At 41.6% G+C, this 20,701-nt stretch overlaps 1 protein-coding gene across 2 annotated transcripts in view; it reads left to right on the forward strand.

Annotated features, from left to right (window-relative positions):
- Positions 1-20,701, forward strand: part of ATG7 (autophagy related 7) — a 279,143-nt gene that overhangs the window by 37,224 nt on the left and 221,218 nt on the right. For both annotated transcript variants that reach the window (XM_032149727.2, XM_032149726.2), the window contains exons 5-7: positions 394-471; positions 4,706-4,822; positions 6,761-6,910. In XM_032149727.2, coding sequence (XP_032005618.1) covers positions 394-471; positions 4,706-4,822; positions 6,761-6,910 — 345 coding nt within the window. The remainder of the gene's footprint in view (positions 1-393; positions 472-4,705; positions 4,823-6,760; positions 6,911-20,701) is intronic.

The raw sequence follows: 20,701 nt of genomic DNA on the forward strand, positions 1-20,701 counted from the left end.
CTAGACTGCGAGTGTCTTGAGGGTAGGGACTGACTGTGTCTTTTATTTCTGTAACCCTGATGTGCCTGGTATATAGTAGACAATAAGTAAATATTTGCTGAAGGAGATTGTGAAGGCATGAAAATGGCCTGGTTGCCCCCTCTGTGCCAAGATCTGCTGAGAGGAGGCGCCTGGGCTCCCTCACTTGGCTTAGATGTTGAAGGGAGTGTGGCTGAGAGAGAGGCAGTGTGAAGTGGGCAGAGTGAGGTAACAACCCACTTCATTGTTTGGGGTAAGTGGTGCTGGGCCTGTAGGAAAGAAGAGCCTGGTGCTTTTCGGCTCCACACCTCACCTGAGAGTGAGAAACTCAGAGATGCCTGGTAACCTGCCTTGACGCTTTTCTTCTTCTGGCAGATATGGGAATCCATAAAATCAGGCGCTGCTCTTGAAAACCCTGTACTCCTCAACAAGTTCCTCCTCTTGACATTTGCAGTAAGTAAATGGGCTCTCGGTTGCACCAAGGTTGGTGAAATCCCCTGGCTTAGCCCAGTGTACCAGTAGAACAGTCTGCTCTTCTCTCCGAAGCTACTACCTTCTGTTATTTAAATAATAGCTGTTAATGAAACGCTCATTTGATTAGTGGCCAGATAGTGCTGGCACCTATTACCAATGCTAACTTAATTCACCCCTATGGATCATACTGGCAGTAATTGCATAGTTTATATAATACAGGGCATGATAAAGTCAGGTTCAGGGAATGTGGTTTCATTGTTGCTAACGCCTTTGTTAAATACAGTCCTAAATACCATCTAAATAAAGGAAAGGGGCTTCTGGATTAGAGATCTGGATTAGAGATCACACTGCATAGCTTGACCACAAAATTGCTTGTTGATTTTTTTTTGTTTTTTGTTTTTTAAAGACAGAAACATGTTTTCTGTAAGTGAAATCTAATTAAAATGAACATTAAGGGCAGCCTTGAAAAGGAAATCGTATTAGGGTAACGTGCTGCCCAGTGAAGAAGGGGTAGGATGTAGATGGAAGGACCTGGCCTTGGTGAGGGAAAAGGTAAAGGCTGATTATAGAGATACCAGCTATGCGTGCATGCACATGTGCGCGCACACACACACACAGATACCAGTTATACACACAGGTATGTGCACACACACAGTAACACACAGATGTGTGTATATATATCTGTATATAAAACTAATTTATATCCTTTATTATTATATTGACTATATAACATTCTGTCAAATGTATGTTCCATAGATTCCTGTTATATATTTAGGTGGTTTCTAATATTCACTATTATAAAAAATGCTAGTCTGGGCACAGTGGCTCCTGCTTGTAATACCAGCACTTTGGGAGGCTGAGGCAGGTGGATCATGTGAGGCCAAGAGTTTGAGACCAGCCTGGGCAACACCTTGTCACTTCAAAAAATACAAAAATTAGCCTGATGTGGTGGCACCTGCCTGTGGTTCCAGCTACTGGGGAGCTGAGGTGGGAAGATCATCTGAGCCTGGGAGATTGAGGCTGCAGCAAGCCATGATTGCACCACTGCACTCCAGCCTGGACAACAGAGTGAGACCCTGTCTCAAAAAAAAAAATACTGTGGTATATTGAAAAATATATAATATTAGCCATATTGATCTTTTTCCTGCTCATTTTACTTCTTTAGAATAAGTTCTTTGGAGCGGGCATATAAACACAGTAATGTTGGTGTATATTAAGTGTGCTGTTTCACCACAGCATCATCAGCTTTGGATATTAATCCTCTTTCCCACTATTTTTTTTGGCAAGTTCTCCTTCCCCGACCTCCCACCGTTCCTCTTAGATTCCTAGATGCAGGGCAGGCCTCTGATTTATTGCCCAAGGCAAAGGAGGGTATGATAGCAATGAAACAAGGCCAGTGGGTGGCTATCTACAAGGAACACATTTTCTAACAAGTTATAATGCTTTCTATGTAATAGTGGAGGAGAGAGAAAAATGTTTAAATTTTTTGTCTGATTACTTGGCTCAATTTGGCATTAATAATTTGTCTATACGTTTGGGTAATTCCGTAGTTTTTTTTTTTTTTTTTTTTTTTTTGAGACAGAGTCTTACTCTGTCACCCAGGCTGGAGTGCAGTGGTACGATCTCGGCTCACTGCAAGCTCCGCCTCCCAGGTTCACGCCATTCTCCTGCCTCAGCCTCGAGTGGCCGGGACTACAGGCGCGTGCCACCACACCTGGCTAATTTTTTGTATTTTTAGTAGAGAGGGGGTTTCACCGTGTTAGCCAGGATGGTCTTGATCTCCTGACCTCGTGATCTGCCTGCCTTGGCCTCCCAAAGTGCTGGGATTACAGGTGTGAGCCACTGCATGCAGCCTGTAGGTTCTTTACTGGGATAAATTGTAAATATTGCTAGTTAAAGATTTCTAGTTACTTGAACATCAGTACGCTTTCTGTACCAAGAATTCTCATTAGTGGAACATGCTGACGGTTTGCATTTAATGAGAAAAATAACATTAGCTCTTACTTAAAGTTTTAAGGTTTGCCTAGAGTCAGTATGTGTGTTGGTCTTGCTGCCTTGTTTACTGAGCATTCTTAGCCTGGCTTGAAAAAAATTGTAAGTATCTATTTTTTAAAATCTTCAGACACTAAGGACTTTGTTTAATTTAATGGAGGTCATTTGTATCCTGAAAAGAATCCTAAGAAATGCAAGCCTTTTGGCTTTTGAAGATGACCTGATAAAGTTTCTTAGAATTTGTGAGGTCCGGCTGGGTGCGGTGGCTCATGCCTGTAATCCTAGCACTTTGGGAGGCCAAGGTAGGCGGATTGCCTGAGCTCAGGAGTTCAAGACCAGCCTGGGCAACATAGTGAAACCCCGTGTCTACTAAAATTAAAAAAAATTAGCTGGCGTGGCAGCCTGTAGTCCCAGCTACTCGGGAGGCTGAGGCAGGAGAATTGCTTAAACCTGGGAGGTGGAGGTTGCAGTGAGCCGAGATCGCGCCGCTGCACTCCAGCCTATGTGACAGAGCAAGACTCTGTCTCCAAAAAAAAAAAAAAAAGGAATTTGTGAGGTTCTTCATCTTGAATTGTTTAACCTTTTACTAAAGATCAGTTATGACAAATCATTTAAGTACAAAGAAGAGAAAATAAGCTCTGGAGGTGTTTTTGCTTTCCTTCTGCTATTTTTAGGACTCACAGGACTAGGCAGTTCATTAATTTCAGCTTTGCAGTTCATTTTGCCATTGTGAAGAGGGAATTTGTTCTTAGTTGATCAATGAATAGCAGAATTAGAGACTGCAGAGATTACAATTATTAGACTTTCTCATCTGTACACATGATTACATATACATTTACATTTTAAAAGTCATCTAGTATGATTTCATTTATATGGAAAGTCCAGACTAGGAAAATCCATAGAGACAGAAAATAGATTAGTGGTTGCCAGGGGATGAGAGGAGGGGGAATGGGGAGTCTCTGCTAATATGTATGAGATTTCTTTTTGGAGTGATAAAAATATTCTGGAATTAATAGTGATGATGGTACAACCATATCACTATACTAAAAAGAAACCACTAAATTGTATACTTTTTAACATGGTGAATTTTGTGGGATGTAAATTATATCTCAATAAAAAGTCGTAACAACCATCCAATTTTAATTCTTAGCAAGATTCAAGAAGAAATATTAATTAGCTACATAAACTGCATTCATATTCAGTGGTCACAGGCTTGTAGGCAAGCTGCCAAATACCCACATATGTCTGGAATGCTACCATGAATTTAATTAAGGCCCCAAAAGCTGTAGGAATTCTAAAGCAAGAGCCATTAGTGTGAGTGGGAACAGTGTCAAAGACAGCCTCACAAATCCTTTCCCCTGGGTCACCTACCCTGGTGGGGGATCAGTCAGATACACCTGTGAAGATGTAACCTCTTCTATTCACCCATCCAGCTTACTACTTAGAGCCTCTCTGTGGCTCTAATCATGCACTCGCTTTATCTCTGCTCTGTCCACAAAGTGAGCTGCCTGGTGTCTTGGACTGGGGTTTATTCATCTTATTGTCAGTGTCTTATGTTTTGCCTCGTACATAGCAAGGGCTTGATAGTTGTTGACTTAAATCCACTAAGCCATTTCCAAATGCAATATCGTATTATTTCAGGCATGCATAGGTATGTGAATAGCACAGCTTCCTTAATAACATGTAATTTATTTGATTGTGAAGAGAATGGTAACTGTTTGGAAGTTGTGCTTCTGTAGATAGTACATTAAGTATGTATGGTCAGTGGAAAAAAGCTTAAGTTTTGGAAGCAGAGTTCTGATCTCTTCTCTGCCCCTTGCCATCTTTTTTGTTGTTGTTTAGGTTTTTTACCCCTTTGTAAGATTCAGTTTTCTGTTTATAAAATGGGATAATAATAATTACCTCCCAGGGGGGTTTTGTAGGTTAAAGGATGATGACGATAATATCAATTACATATTGCACATTTTCTGTTAGCAAGTGGCCAATAAAGTATGTTTGTCATCATATTATTAGTGGTGGTATATGAGACTATTTTGGGAATACAAAAGTCCTTTATTCGATCTTGAGTTCTGTTGGGGATGAGGATATTTGATAAGCTGGACAGACTTTGTTTGCATCAGCTTTGCTATCTTAATTGGCCTTGAGAAGCTACATTAATAGATGCATTTCACCTTAACTTAATGGTGCTATTCTAATAACCTATTTATATTTTTTATTCTAGGATCTAAAGAAGTACCACTTCTACTATTGGTTTTGCTATCCTGCCCTATGTCTTCCAGAGAGTTTACCTCTCATTCAGGGGCCAGTGGGTTTGGATCAAAGGTTTTCACTAAAACAGGTATTAACAAATAACCAAAATGCACATAAAATTGGGTTGAATGTGCAAGAGTAGTTATCTTGTTCTTTCCAAAGACAAACAGGTACTTCTCTGGATGAAGAGGTGGTAACTGAAATCCTCCAAAGGTGGTACTAGGAGCAGGCTTATTTAGAAAATGTTTGTAAAGTCATTTTTTTGTATATATATTTATATATATTCTGAGACTGGGTCTCACCCCCATTACGCAGGCTGGAGTGCAGTGGCACGATCACAGCTCACTGTAGCTTCAACTTCTCAGGCTCAGGTGATCCTCTCATTCTCAGCCTCCTGAGCACCTGGGACTATAGGCATCCCATCACACCTGGCTAATGTTTGTCTTTTAATAGGTAAGAGGTTTTGCCATGTTGGCCAGGCTGGTCTTCAACTCCTGGGCTCAAGCAACCTGCCCGCTTCAACCTCCCAAAGTGCTGGGATTACAGACATGAGCCACCCTGCCTGGTCTGTAAAGTCATTTTGAAGATGTAGTGAACAGTAATTTTCCAGGTTTTCAGTGGTATTTGGTGAAACGCTAAGCCAGTAAGGGGGAATTATAGGAATATTTTGAAACACCGAAAGAATTTACCAAAATGTGGTCTTCATTTTCAGTGTGGGGAACATAAGGCAGTATACTCTGGGAAAAAGTCTTTGAAACAAAACAGAAGGCATTCTCCTACCCTCATACCAAGTTGCAGAACTTTTCTACCTGGAGCGGTGCATGCAGAGTTAGTCGGTGACATTTGGGATAGATAATAAGTTTATTAGAGATGGTTCCCAGAAGAGCAGTTAAGATAATCAGGCTGGTAGAACGGAGACCCTAAACTAGAGAATTCTGATTGTTGTTAAGGCAAAGATTATGTGTCAAGATGATTTGAATTCATGAAACACATCAATCACTAAAGCGCTGAATACTGAAGCCATCATTCAGGGAGCTTTCTTGGAGCTGTTCAGGGAACAGCCATTATTGATTAATTTTTGTTGTTGTTGTTGTTCATACAAATCCAATGTTGTGGTTTTATGAAACTAATTTCCCAAGAAGAAATGTAAGTAGGGAAAAAGGATTTTGGATGAGGATTGACTGCTGGCAGGTATGGGGTTTCTTTTATTGAGGACAAAAATGTTCTGTAATTATTATTGCTGTGGTGGTTGCATAACCCTGTGACCATACTAAAAAAAACAAACAACACATTGCATTATGTACTTTAAATGGAAGAATTGGGCCAGGCACGGTGGCTCACAACTCTAATGTAATTCCAGCACTTTGGAACGCAGAGGTGAGCATATCACTTGAGCTCAGGAGTTCAAGACCAGCCTGGGCAATATCGTGAAACCCCATCTCTATAAAAAAATACAAAAAAGTTAGCTGAGCATGGTGGTGTGTGCCTATGGTCCCAGCTACTCAGGAGGCTGAGGTAGGAGGATTGATTGAGCCCAGGAGGTCGAGGCAGCAGTGAGCTGTGATTGCCTGGGTGACAGAGCAAGACCCTGTCTCAAAAAGTAATAAATGGGTGAATTGTATGGTATGTTAGTCATGTCTCAGTAAAGCTGTTGAAGATTATGGAAAGGTTCGGGGTAAAATTCATCAGGGGTAGATTCATGTTGGGTTATCATAGGAGAGAAAGAATGTTTGGTTACCACTATAAAACTCTGATTGACAGCTTAGGGAACTACCATGTTGTACCATAAAATGTCCCTTTGTGCCCCTAAGACACACACCACCATGCCCCTGGAAAGTGTTATATAAAAGCTAAGTGGTATTATTTGGAGGCACTTCTATGTTCACTTGCTGTAATAGAGTAAGAAGAGTGTGATCAGTCATTTCTAGTCTTCTGGTTTTAAGGTACCTTTTTTTTTGAGTTAGTTTTTAGCCCAGAACTAGATACGTAATTTTCTAGAGAATAACGATGTGTTTTCTGTTTTCAGATTGAAGCACTAGAGTGTGCATATGATAATCTTTGTCGAACAGAAGGAGTCACAGCTCTTCCTTACTTCTTAATCAAGTATGATGAGAACACGGTGCTGGTTTCCTTGCTTAATCACTACAGTGATTTCTTCCAAGGTCAAAGGACGAAGGTCAGATAAACTTTGAGTATCATTTTATTATATAGTTTTTTAAAAAATCTGAAGTTCATGTTACAAGAGACCACTGCAAAATTCAAATTTGTTTAGATTTCCTTAGCCTTCAAAGGATGTTTAAGAACATTTCCTTATCTCTACCCTCTCCCACCCCTGCAGTTATCGAATCAGCTCCTCTAGGTTTTTCTGGCTCTACTACAGCTCAGAGTAATTTTGATACCTTACTCTTTTTTGTTTGTTTGTTTGTTTGAGACGGAGTCTCGCACTGTTGCCCGGGCTGGAGCGCAGTGGCGCGATCTCGGCTCACTGCAACCTCTGCCTCCCAGGTTCAAGCGATTCCCCTGGTCAGCCTCCAGAGTAGCTGGGATGATAGGTGCCCGCCACCATGCCCGGCTAATTTTTTGTATTTTTAGTAGAGACGGGGTTTCACTGTGTTGGCCAGGCTGGTCCTGAACGCGTGACCTGCCTCGGCCTCCCAAAGTGCTGGGATTATAGGCGTGAGTCACGGTGCCCAGCCAATACTTTACTCTCTGTTAGTGCTAAGGTTATTTCTATTTTCCCTCCTCATATATTTTACCTCTATGTTTTAATTTTTATTCCCAGAACTACCCTGTAGTTCAGGCCCCTCATATCACACTCCTGGACACTTAGAATCTTGATTCCATCTTGTGCAACAGTACTATAGAAGAATCTCCCTTGAACTACCCACATTTAGTATATCATTCATTGACCAAGAGCCTAATGGTGTCTTCCTTCTGGCTCCAAGCTGCCTTTCCTGCCTTATCTTCCACTATTTTCCTCATAAAGCATTGCTCCAGCTAATCTTATCTATTTTTCTCCAGAATCTCCATCCCCTTCCCACCAGATACACCTAAAACTTTTTTTGTATCTTTCTTTTTCCTCATGTTGTATCATCTTCCTAAAACATATTCTACTTGTGAAAACCCTAAGAAATTCTCTCTGTCTTATTGAAATTCTATCTCCACTGTGAAGCATTTTCATGGTGTGGCCATATATGATCTATGCCTATCTAAAGTCACTGCATTTATTCCCTAATCCTCATTTGCAGATCCAGTACCTTGTACAAGTTTCTTTTTGTGCCATATTAGACTGTAAGCTCCAAGAGGGCAGGGCCCAAGTCTTATGAATTTGTGTCTGCATAGTGTCTAGTACTTGTCTGAGGCCCTCAATAAAATTCTTTTGAATGAATGAAAGAGTACTGTAAATGTCTTTTAGAAGTGATCAGATATATAGGAAGTTGTCTTAGCCATACAGGAGACTATGAATTAAAAATAAATCAATAGAATCATCTCCATAGCCATGTGAATATATCAGAGCTGAAAAAAGGAAGCCTTTAACTGACGGTCTGGTTATTCTTTAGCCTGAACTTAGGATGACTTTTTTTTTTAAAAGCACATTTTAAAATCAACTACATTTACATTTTATTTTTCAGAGGAAGCCCCCCTCCCCTTTTTTTTTGTATTTTTATTAGAGACGGGGTTTCACCATGTTAGCCAGGATGGTCTCGATCTCCTGGCCTTGTGATCCGCCCACCTTGGCCTCCCAAAGTGCTGGGATTACAGGCGTGAGCCACCACTCCTGGCCCAGAGGAAGCCCTTTTTAAATTGAGGACTGAAGATTGAATTTTTATTAAAATTCTTTCCCCCAGGTAATTTCACAGAACCACAGCTAAATTAGTATAGCAATAAGATGGTTAATAATGTAAAGTTCAATCTAGCGTGAAGTCCTGTTGTCATAGCAGGCAGGATTAAATGGCCTGTGTTTGGAAGCGACCGTAGGTCAGGCTGTATGTGGTAAATAAGTGGTCCTCCCCAAAGTGCAGCTCTGCCAAAATGATAACAGTTTGAACAGTGCTTTACAATTAATTTAAAAGGGACTTTCACATACTTGATCTTTTTATGATAGATCTGTGAAACAAGTGTTACTTACTAACTGTGGTTAGTTAATTAGTATCTGCATTTTCTGTTTGAGACTCAAAGTCACACGACCACATTGTCTGATTCTGAAGCCTATGCCCTTTCTTGTTTTTTGTTTTTGTTTTTGTTTTTGTTTTTGAGGCAGAGTCTTGCTCTGTCGCCCAGGCTGAAGTGCAGTGGCACGATCTCGGCTCACTGCAACCTCCGCCTCCCGGCTTCAGGTGATTCTCCTGCCTCAGCCTCCCAAGCAGCTGGGACTACAGGTGCACACCATCATGCCCAGCTAATTTTTGTATTTTTAGTAGAGATGGGGTTTCACCATATTGGCCAGGCTAGTCTCCAGCTCCTGACCTCGTGATCCACCCGCCTCGGCCTCCCAAAGTGCTGAGATTACAGGCGTGAGCCACTGTGCCCGGCCACAAGCCTATGGCCTTTCTACCATTCCCTTGACCTTGGGGAAACTGCGTAACTTTTCTTCGTATTAGTTTATCTGTTAAATGGTGGTAATGCCACCTCCTTATAAGGTTTTGTGAGGATTAAACATGATAATGTGAATAAAATGCCGAGCACATGGTAGATACTCAATATGTATCCACTTCCTTTATGTTTCAACAGCAGCATATTTTGAAAGACAACAAATCTCTGGGGTCTCCTCTGAAGTGCTCTGGGGATTCACCAGTGCCCTGTCCCTGAGACTGCCTGTCTGCTTGTTGGATTCAGGCACATTGTCCTTCACTTGGTTAGGGTGGTATCTCAGGAAAGCCTGGAATTACTCAGCACATGTGATGAACACCTCCTTATGGGCCAGAAATTTTGAGATACAGTTATACTTGTTTTCACACAACCTAAGGTCTTCTAGAGGAGATGAGACATTGACCTGTGGAAAGTTAACTAGAAATTCAAGTAATGGAAGATAAGTTCAAAGAATTGATATGGGTGATACTTTGGTTGGTCTTCTATGCCTTATCTTATTCTAGGAAAGATCACCAGAAGCCTTAGAGTGTGACGGCCTCATAGGAGTTTTATAGCCTTCATACTGCCTTTCCTACCTGTGGCCCTGAATGTTCCTGTCTCTCCTCCACACTGCTGTCCAAGTGCATTTTCTAACGTGTAAATTTGATCATGTAACTCTTCGACTTAAAACCCTTCTAAGGTTCCTGTTGACTTCAGGATAACGTTGAAACTACTTAGCTTGGCATTTGAGGTCTCTTCAGTTCTGGTTCCTGTCCACCACTAGCCTCATTTGATATTTCCCAAGATACATCCTGTGCTCTGGCTACCCCTGTGCCCTCCAAATGCCGCATGCTTTCCCCCCATCTCTCTGCCTTCAGACATCTCTCTGTCTCCCTTCTGTCACCTGGCTGCTGCCTCATCTACCTTTCTGATTCATTACGCCAGGAAGCACTGGCTGATTGCTTGCACCATTTCATTTCTCTCTTCTGTGTTAGCCTCCCTCCTAGCACTGACTGGTCTCCAAAGTAATTGTTGATTCGATTTTCTGCCTGCCCCATATCCCCAGCCTGTGAGCAACTTTAGCACAGAATCTTGTTTGTCCCCACTCTGCATCCTCAACATTTAGTGCAATGCTGGACACTTAAGAGACACATGATGTGAGAATGCTGAGAGGAAAGAGAGAGAATTGTGGACTGGTATGAAAATTAAAGAAGGCTTTTGCCGAGAGCGGGACCGAACCCTAGAGAAATAATTTCTAGACATAATTTTCAGTGGTTCTTGCTTTTATTGCATTAACCTCGTTCACTCTCTTTAGCATAATTCCAGTTTCCTTTTGAGCCATGACATTTCCTTGAAGGTTTTCACCCTCTTTTTTCAAAAACAGGCATTCTTTTCAGTATGAAATCCTGCACTTGTGTTCTGGCTTCATGTTTTACTCGATTCTGCCCCCTCCCCCTCCTCCCAGCACTTTGTTCCCTGAAAAGTCACTGCTGCCCTTTGAGCCCTGTGTCCTCATGTGTAGGATGGAGAAATGTTGGAATCCCTGTGAGTTTCTCTCTTCAACCTGTTTCTCTTCTGGGTTATCTCATTGTGCCTACAACTCCAGAAACCATTTCCTCCCAAGTAATTCAGTTTTCTTCCACTGGCCTGAACCTCCCTCTGGACCCCGGGCCATATTATCCAGCTGCCTGCTTGCCTCTTTTCGTACCTTATAATCTTTGCCCCAAGGCTGGTCCTTTTCTGGCTTCATTGGCTCAGAATGATGCTGCTTCTATCCAGTCACACGAGCCAGAAATCTGGTTATCCTACCAGACAGCTGTCTTCCCCCTACCACCCCTGTGTCTTGTGGATTTCATGTCCTGAATGTCTCTCAGCCTGCCACCTTGCATTTTTTCTGCCACCACCTCAATCTCTGCTATACTGCAGCAGCTTCCTAACAAGCCTCCTTGTATCTACTGTGGGCCTCTCCAGTTCATTCCCACATCATCCCCACAGTTTTCTTTAGAAAAGCAGATCTGATCGTGTCCCTATCATAATGAAGCACCTGAATGTCTTCTTCCCTGTGCTCTAAGAATAGGGGCTAAATTATTTAATACGGCCTATAAGAGTCTGTGTCGCCTGGCCCCTGTGGGCATCCAGCCCCAAGTCATTCTGTGTTCCCTGCCACAGGGCTTTTGCATGCACCTTTTGCCTGGAACTCTCTTCTCTCTCCTTTCTTTACTTCTACTTCTCCCTCCCCCTACCTCCCCTTTGCTCTGTTAAGTGCTCACTCTTTCAAGGAAACCTTCCCTGACCTCTATAAAAAGGTTAATTCCTTCTGTTACGAGCTCTCATAGCACTGTGTATCCCTTCTTCTTTTTTTTTTTCCTTCTTTTCTTTTTTTTTTTTTTTTTTGAGATGGAGTTTCACTCTTTGTTGCCCAGGCTGGAGTGCAATGGCATGATCTTGGCTCACTGCAACCTCCGCCTCCTGGGTCCAAGTGATTCTCCTGCCTCAGCCTCCTGAGTAGCTGGGATTACAGGCATACACCACCACACCTGGCTAATTTTCTTTTATCTTTAGTAGAGATGGGATTTCGCCATGTTGGCCAGGCCAGTCTCATACTCCTGACTTCAGGTGATCCACCCACCGCAGCCTCCCAAAGTGCTGGGATTACAGGCGTGAACCACCATACCTGGTCCATAATTGTACATTTTCTTGAGTGATCTTTGATTAATATATTTTTCTCCCATTTAAATGTAAGCTGTACCAGGACAGGTACCCTATCTTTGATTTCCCACCATTGTGTCTGCATCCCATAGCATCATGCCTGGTGTGTAAAATGCAATGGAAGGATGAATTCATGCATAAATGAGTTGTGAAGACTGGAGATTGCTCATGGGAAGCACCTGGGTCAGTGCCTGGCACACAGTAGGCCTTCAGTGAGTAGAGGGTAGCTCTTATTATTAGTTCATTGTAAATGTTCTCTTTGATGTGAGCATTCTGTTGCCTGGTTAAGGCCATGTATTTTACAAAGACTTTCCCAAATTGTCTCTACACCTCAATTTATGTCTAATGAGTTACACACATGGTTACTGGTGTGACAGGAGACAGAATACAGGGGAGGTATATGATCTGCATGGCTGATTCAGAGCAGGGGTTCTTAATTTGGAGTAGGGTGCAAATGCATAATGTCTGAGAATTTTTTGGAAGCAGTGGATCCTCACCCTAGAAAAATACACATCTACACACAGTTCTGCATCTAATGTTAGAGATGCACAGAGCACTGACATGCTTGGAGGCCCTGGCTTGGAGGAAGATGAAGGAAAAGACAGGAGTTAGCCTGCCTAGTGGGAAGCCTGTGGATTGTTAAGGTCAGGAGGTGAATGAGTCCTCTTTGTTCCAAGTCAGAGTGGGAGCTTTGCGTGTGGAGGTACTGTTCACTTGTGTGTGAAGCCTTGGCTGACTATGAGAGAGTGGGTACCTGCCCCTGAAGAGGACACATTGCCAGCCACCAACAGCTAGGACTGCCATGGTCTCAGTTTTGACCATGTGCCCAGCATGCAGCTGGTCACTCATACATGTTATCACTTATCCTTACACGCCCTGCAAAGTGAGTAGTGTTGTCTGCATTTTACAGATGAGGTGAATGGAAAAGAGACTAGGGAATGGAAGCCTCTTCACATGTGAATGATCTTACCTCCTACAGTCAGAATGCTTCCTATAGTGAAAAAGGAAGCAGCCATTTTTTTCTGCTCAGCTCACAGTGTGTTGGGGTAGAGTAGGAAGGCCAGACTTCAGTTCTCAACAGCTTAATGGGCCGAACCCTCGGAGCCTCAGTTTCCTCAGTGTGTGTAAGCATACAGTAACAACACCCCCTTCCTTGTAGGTGGCTGTGAGAACTAAGAGTCATTAAGTTTCACTCACATGTTCTAATTGTTCCCACTATATTTTCTTAGAATGTTTTTCAGTTTTCATTTTCAAAGGAAAATTTTCTTTGGATTAACCCCAGTTTCCAGCTGTTCCATAAAAATGGAGTTTTAAGGTCCTGAGTCACACAGCCAACTCTGCCTTTACCAAAGGAAGGCACAAGAGAAGCCCCTCCTGAGATTGGCAGGCTTGCCAGTTCAGCAGCCCCCGGGACATCCAAGAAAGTTTTACCAGTTCACTGGTGGTACGGTCTTTAAATGAAAGCTCAAAAGCAAATGCGCCTGTGATTGGTTTCTTTTTTTTTTTTTTTTGGAGACGGAGTCTCGCTCTGTTGCCCAGGCTGGAGTGCAGTGGCGCGATTTCGGCTCACTGCAACCTCCGCCTCCCGGGTTCACGCCATTCTCCTGCCTCAGCCTCTCCGAGTAGCTGGGACTACAGGCGCCCGCCACCACGCCCTAATTTTTTGTATTTTTAGTAGAGACGGGGTTTCACCGTGGTCTCGATTTCCTGACCTCGTGATCCGCCCGCCTCGGCCTCCCAAAGTGCTGGGATTACAAGCGTGAGCCACTGCGCCCAGCCTGTGATTGGTTTCATCTCACTTCTTAGGTGATGTATGGTTGTTACTGTGATTGCTTAATGCTGGAGTTCTTTGTCATTTGTAGTTAAAAATACCTGTTATAACCCAATATATGTCTTTGAATGTGCACCCACACATACATATAACAAACAAGACTTTTGCAAAATAATGCTTTCCTTTATTCTGTTTTATCTTTTTGAAAAATTCTAGTTGTGATCCAGTAAATGATTTAAGAATCGCAAATAGCTCACCACCTGCAGTTTGAAAAATGCTTTGTGACCATTTTGTGACCATTTTGGAAATACTGGCAAATAAATGAACTGTACTAGGTGAGGTTCCATTCATTAGTTTTATTTCCAGCTGTATCTCTCTGTTTTTAAAATGTCACAAAGGTTTTCAGCTATTCTTTTACGTTTTCAGATTTTTTTAATATACAAACTTTTTGTATATTTCCTTCTAATCCTGTGCATTTTTTAAAACTAAGATTGTGCAGTATTTTGTTTTATTGTAGCATTTTAGCATAATAGTATTATATTCTACATCAACATCCTTTTTAATGGATATATGATAGTATTTTTACCAAGGTTTTGACATTTATATTTCTCATAATATTTTCACTATTAGGACTGCTTTGTGCATCAAATTTTTCCTCCATCTTTTTCCTCTCCTTATCCCCCGTATTTTTAATTATTTCCATAGAAAAGATTTCTAGATGTGGAATTACTGCATTACAGAGTTTGAGGCTGGACGTGGTGGCTCACTCCTGTAATCCCAGCACTCTGGGAGACCGAGGTGAGAGGATTGTTTGAGGCCAGGAGTTCAAGACCAGCATGGGCAACATAGCAGGACTCTGTCTCTACAAAAAATTTAAAAATTAGCTAGGTGTGGTAGCACACACTTGTAGTCCAAGATACTCTGAAGGCTGAGGCAGGAGGATTCCTTGAGCCCAGGAATTTGAGTCTGCAGTGAACTGTGATCGTGCCACTGTACTCTAGCCTGGGCAACAGAATGAAACTGTCAAAAAAAAAAAAAGTTTAAACATTTTAAGGTTCATAATCAGCGGTGTGCTGGTAAATGTTTAACAACCAGCTCTTGTGAGGTGGAAATAGTCCTGATTTGGTAGTGTTTTCTTACTTGTATGGTACCAGTACTCCCACCATGGCCAATTGCAGGCTACCAGTGTGAAGTCCTGGAATGCCGAATTGAAAAGAGACATTAACAGTTGGCTCCCAGAAGCCTGTATGGGCCAACTCCAGCACACCACTGCTTATCATAAATGTTTCCCCAAGACCCTGCCAGCTTCCCTCCTACCAGCTGTGTACCCTTACCAGGATCAGATGTTGCAGTATTGTACACATGTGTTAGGTTGAAAATGGGCCTTAAGTTCTTCTCTCAATGAAATGTGGATTCCGCAGTTGCACTCCATTGCTACAACAGATCATCATCTTTCAGGCCAGTTCTTGTGATTATGTTAAAAATAGCTCATAACGTCCCATTATCAATCTTTTGGGGAAGGTTACTTGACTCTTCTACTTCATTCAGAGCAGTTATTGAAGATTGAATGGGAAATGTTGTGTAATTTCAACAATATTAGCCTTTAAGTCTAGGGCTTTAAAATCTATGGACAAGAGCAATAGCCAAGGAGCAACAATTTATATGCTATTAGTTGGGCTCTTTCTTCACTTAGTGATCTCTCCGCATCTTGGCAGCTGTCTGTGACTTTGAAGTGCATTAGGTATTTCAATTTTTCCCCCCATACTTTAAAAACGTGTAATCTCCTTTGTGCATTTCCTGTTATATCAAGTGTTTGAGTTATAAAGACAGCCATTTGTTAGATTAGCATGTTTTATGGGATCGTTGTGGAAAATGTTCTTGCTGAAGACAAGCAAGTTGGCAATTTTGCCCTCTTTTCTTTCTCACAGTGTACTTTTTCAGCAAATTGCTTGGCAGACTGATCATGACTGAATCATTTCAATGAATTGTATGCTCTCAGCCAAGTAGAAAGGAACATTTATTTCATAAAGCTTCTAAACAAAGTTTTTCTTCAGTTACGTTGTGCTTCTTTCTGCTGATTTGTATTACAAAAGGAAGTGATTTGCCCAAGTTTGCACAATTAATTTGTGGCAAAGCCAGTTCTAAAACCAGAACTCCTAGTCAGTGATTATTTAGGAAAAACATTTTTTAAAAAATTCTGTTTAACTGTAGTATAAGCTGGCTTACCTAGCATTGTGCCAACTAATCATTCCTCCAATGATTAAGATAGATTTTGAGTTGATTCCTAAAGCACTTAAAGATTTTGGGGTCACTTTTGAATCATCAAAGAAAGATTAAATGATGTTCAGCTTAGTGTTAAATGGATTTTGTCATTTTCCTATTCGATGCCTGCCTTCTGCACTTATGCCTCATATGGGTAGGAAAGTTACCTTAAAGCATTTTCAAGCTGACCTGCTTTTATTGGTAAGTGGTAGATTTTCCTCCTTAGCAGATCATTCCTGCTCTCTATAGCCCATGTTAGGTCAGGTTGCTCTAAGAAACTTATTCCTAGTCTTTTCTGCTCAAAAAAGATTTTTTTCACTATTCTACCCCATTGCCTTTGTCCTTAGGGTAAGAAATATGCTTATTCTTTGAAATTAGGCATCCACTTGTAGCATCTAACATAATATTCTAACTTATATAATGTAGATATCATTTAGTTCCAACTCTGCATTTGCACATGATAAAACCTAGACCCCAAGAATATTTGATAGACTAGAACTTATCCCTTTCTTTTCTTTGCCAGTTGAGAAAAGATAACCTTGAAACTGAAGATAGCTAACTATGTACAGTCACATGCCACATGATATTTTGTCAACAGTGGACCACATGTACGGCAGTGGTTCCATAAGATACTGTATTTTTACTCTACCTTCTATGTGTTTAGATTTGTTCAGATACACAAATACCATTGTGTTACAGTTACCTACAGTATTTAGTATGGTCGCATGCTCTCCAGGTTTCTAGCCTAGGAACAACAAGCTAACCAGGTAGCCCAGGTGTGATGTAGTAGGCTATACAATCTAGGTTTGTGTAAGAACACTCTGTGATGTTGGTATGACAGTGAAATTGCCTAACGATGCATTTCTCAGAGTGCATCCCCATCGTTAAGCATGACTGTCATGGTGATGGATTGGACTGAACAAAGAGGTTAATGAAGCTACTGCAAGAGAATGTATTTATGTTGTTTTTGTAGTTACCATTTGTTGAGTGCTGGCCTCATTCTCAGTTTCTGTGCTAAGTGCAGTTAAAAATTATCCCATAGGCCAGGCGTGGTGGCTCACGCCTATAATCACAGCACTTTGGGAGGCCGAGGTGGGCAGATCGCTTGAGGTCCGGAGTTCATGACCAGCCTGACCAACATGGTGAAATCCCATCTCTACTAAAAATACAAAATTAGCTGGGTGTGGTGGCACATGCCTGTAATCCCAGCTACTTGGGAGGCTGAGGCAGGAGAATTGCTTGAACCCGGGAGGCGGAGGTTACGGTGAGCTGAGATGGCGCCATTGCATTCCAGCCTGGGCAAAGAAGCGAAACTTCATCTCAAAAAAAAAAAAAAAAAATCCTATGGATGAGAAAATTAAGGCATAGAGAAGTTAAGTAAATTGCTAAAGGTTACACAAGAGCAAGTGATCCAGAATGTTTGATTAAGGGCCCAGGTTTATGAAGTCATTTGAAAATTGCAACTCAGTGTCTCTGTAGGAATGGCATTTTTTAGATTGATACTGCATAGGTTCTTCCTAAGTAACCCATTTAATAGCCTTTATGTGTTTTTTGTTGTTTTTTTTCCGTTGCTGGTTTGAATAGACTTTAGATGCTATTCAAAGGCTGAGCTTTGATATAGTCTGTATTGTTTTGTGACCTATAGGGTATTTTCTTCTTAAACATTCTCTAAAGTTCTATGATTCTGGAGCCCGAAGAAATCCTTTGAGATGAAAGGTTCAACCCCTTCATCTTGCAGGAGAGGAAGGAACTTCCCCCAAATGTCCTAGAATCAGTTAACTGCAGAATTAAAACACATACCTGCTGACTGTTCAGCAAGTGTATTTTTCACTACATCAGGCCATTTTCTAAGCTGTTTCAATGTTTTGGAAGTAGAAATGCTAGTTTAGTTTCTCTCTTCTCCCCCTTTTTACACTGGATGGAGTTGTAAACGCTTTTTTTTTTTTTTTTTTTTTTTTTTTTTTTTTTTTTTTTGAGGCAGAGTCTCGCTCTGTCACCCAGGCTGGAGTGCAGTGGCGCGATCTCGGCTCACTGCAACCTCCGCCTCCCACGTTCATGCCATTCTCCTGCCTCAGCCTCCTGAGTAGCTGGGACTACAGGCGTGCACCACCACGCCCAGCTAATTTTTTTGTATTTTTTTAGTAGAGACAGGGTTTCACTGTGTTAGCCAGGATGGTCTCGATCTCCTGACCTTGTGATCCGCCCCCCCATCGGCCTCCCAAAGTGCTGGGATTACAGGCGTGATGTAAATGCTTTTTATGAATAAAAGCAATTTGAAGTTGAAGTGACAATTGCTTAATAAATGTAGTTTGTCTGGCAGACGCTATCTGTCCTGATTGGCAGAAGGGAACAAAATAAAAAGATGTCCCTGATAGGAGAGTAGCAGGTGGAGTGGCCACATGGACCAGAAGAGCTCAGGAAGACAACTTCTTAATTCAGTGGAAGCCCTAGACTGGAAATCTTGTTCTCAGAGTTCTCTTGCTTCTCATCGGAAGCCCTCTTTTTTTAAATCTTACTTTCACATTCTCACCTAGGAGAATTCCAGGGTTAAAATGCCATGAGACCCTGTAAAATGCCATGAGACGCTGTAATGTTGAGAGAGGAAAGAAGGAAGAAAAAGGAAGGAACTTACTGAGATGCTGCATCACAGTTTTGTATGGAAGCTTCAGGTCTGTGTTGGTCAGGCATCACTTTTCCCCGTCTAGCTGCCTCCCAGGATCCCTGCTCAAGATCTCTGCAGAGGGGGAGTCCATGTATTCAAGCCTGGAGAAATCTACTAGTCTGTCATCTATTCAGTAGATACTTGCTGACTATCAGGCACTGTGCTTAGGTAACTAGAGATGGAAAGATGAATACACTGCTCCTGCCTTCACAGAGAGTTCTAATCCAGCAAGACATCAAATATAAAATGCATCCGGTGTTTTCTTTATTCTAAAATGCTTGTTTCTCCATATTTTAATTTTTCTGAAGTCAGAAATTTCTTACAATTGTGTATATTTATGCAGTGAACCCTCTTTTAAGCAAATATTTTCTTCTTTTGACTCTAGACAGCTAGTGCTAAGATGATAGTGTACATAAGAATCACATGCGGTATTCACTGTACATGCAGGTATTGGTGGTACCTAGAGAGATCTGGGATCAGATTGGGTGTATGTATGTGTGTGGGTAGGGTGTTGTGCAAGTTCATCAAGCTTCTGGGCAATTCTGATGCAGGTGGTCTGTGCCGGACCATACTTTGAGAAACTGCTGCAGACAATCAAGAAGTTTGTAACCTGCACATTAGAATCACCTGAGGATCTTTTAAAATAACCAGTACTCAAGCCAAACTCCAGATCGATTAAACCAGAACCTCTGGAGGTGGGACCCAGGCAGCAGTATTTTTGATAGCTCCCCAGGTGATACCCAAACATCTTCAAGTTTGAGATCCACGGCTATTAGAAGGTTGAGGAGAAGCAGTGGTTCTGAAACTTACATGGGTGTATGAATCACCTGGGTTCTTATTAAAATGCAAACTCTGATTCAGCAGTTCTGGGGAGGAGGCCTGGGATTCTGCATTTCTGAAGCCTCCCAGGGAAGGCTGATGCATGCATGCATGCTGCTGGGGCATGGACCACATTTTGAGGAGCGTGGGAAGATGTAGGGCCAATCTAGAGTTTTCAAGATAATGACAGTTCAGAGATGTTTTCTTTTGTCTGTAAGAGCACCTCTCTAACACGCCCCAAATTCAAGTCCATGGAGTGGATCAGCTGCATCAGAATTATTCAGGAGCCTGGTACAGAGAAAGATAAAGATTGCTGGGCTCACCACTGGAGATTCTGAGTCTATCACCAATAATGATATTAGTAGCACTATGTATGTGCTAGGCTTTTCATGTTTACTATCAGCTCACTTAATCCTCACTAAAGCTCTAGGAAATAAGTGATATATTATTTCCTCCATGATTAAACTGTGGCTTAGAGGGTTGAGTACTTTTCCCTAGGCCTCATTTAGTAAGAGACTACTCAGTGTAGTAAGCTCTATTTTTAAAAGTGCCCTAGATGCTGAAACCTTATCTCTGTGGGAAAGGAAATCTCAAATAAAAGTATTTCCTGAAAGGATGACCATAGCTATGAACCTGTTTGTATTAAATATGAATCTGTATTTGCATTTAATAAGCAAACATGCATTTAGACAAAAAAAATGCTTCAATTTTAGGAATAAGAAAATTGTATGTAACGGAAAAGGTAGCAAATATTTTAAAGTGTCTTTGAAATAATACAGTAATTATCTGATAAGTCTGTAGTAAAATTCATTTTCAAAGATTGAGCAGATGAAGACTACTTAATTGTCCTTCAAAAGGAAAAGGAAATAGAAAAAAGTTTGGTACATCAATACAATGGAATGCCATTCAGCCATTACTCACAATGGTTGTAGAACATTTACTGGCATGGAAGACAGTTCACAATACAATAAGAGATATAAAACAATATTTAGGCTGGGCACAATGGCTCATGCCTGTAATCTCAGCACTTTGGGAGGGTAAGACCAGTGGATCGCTTGAGGCCAGGAGTTCGAGACCAACCTGGCCAACATGGCGTAACCTTATCTCTACTGAAAAAAAAAAATTAGCGGGGCATAGTAGCGCACACCTGTCTGTAGTCCCAGGAACTAGAGAGG

This window comes from Hylobates moloch, unplaced genomic scaffold (assembly GCF_009828535.3).
Source record: "Hylobates moloch isolate HMO894 unplaced genomic scaffold, HMol_V3 SCAFFOLD_4, whole genome shotgun sequence".
Classification (NCBI taxonomy): Eukaryota; Metazoa; Chordata; class Mammalia; order Primates; family Hylobatidae; genus Hylobates; species Hylobates moloch.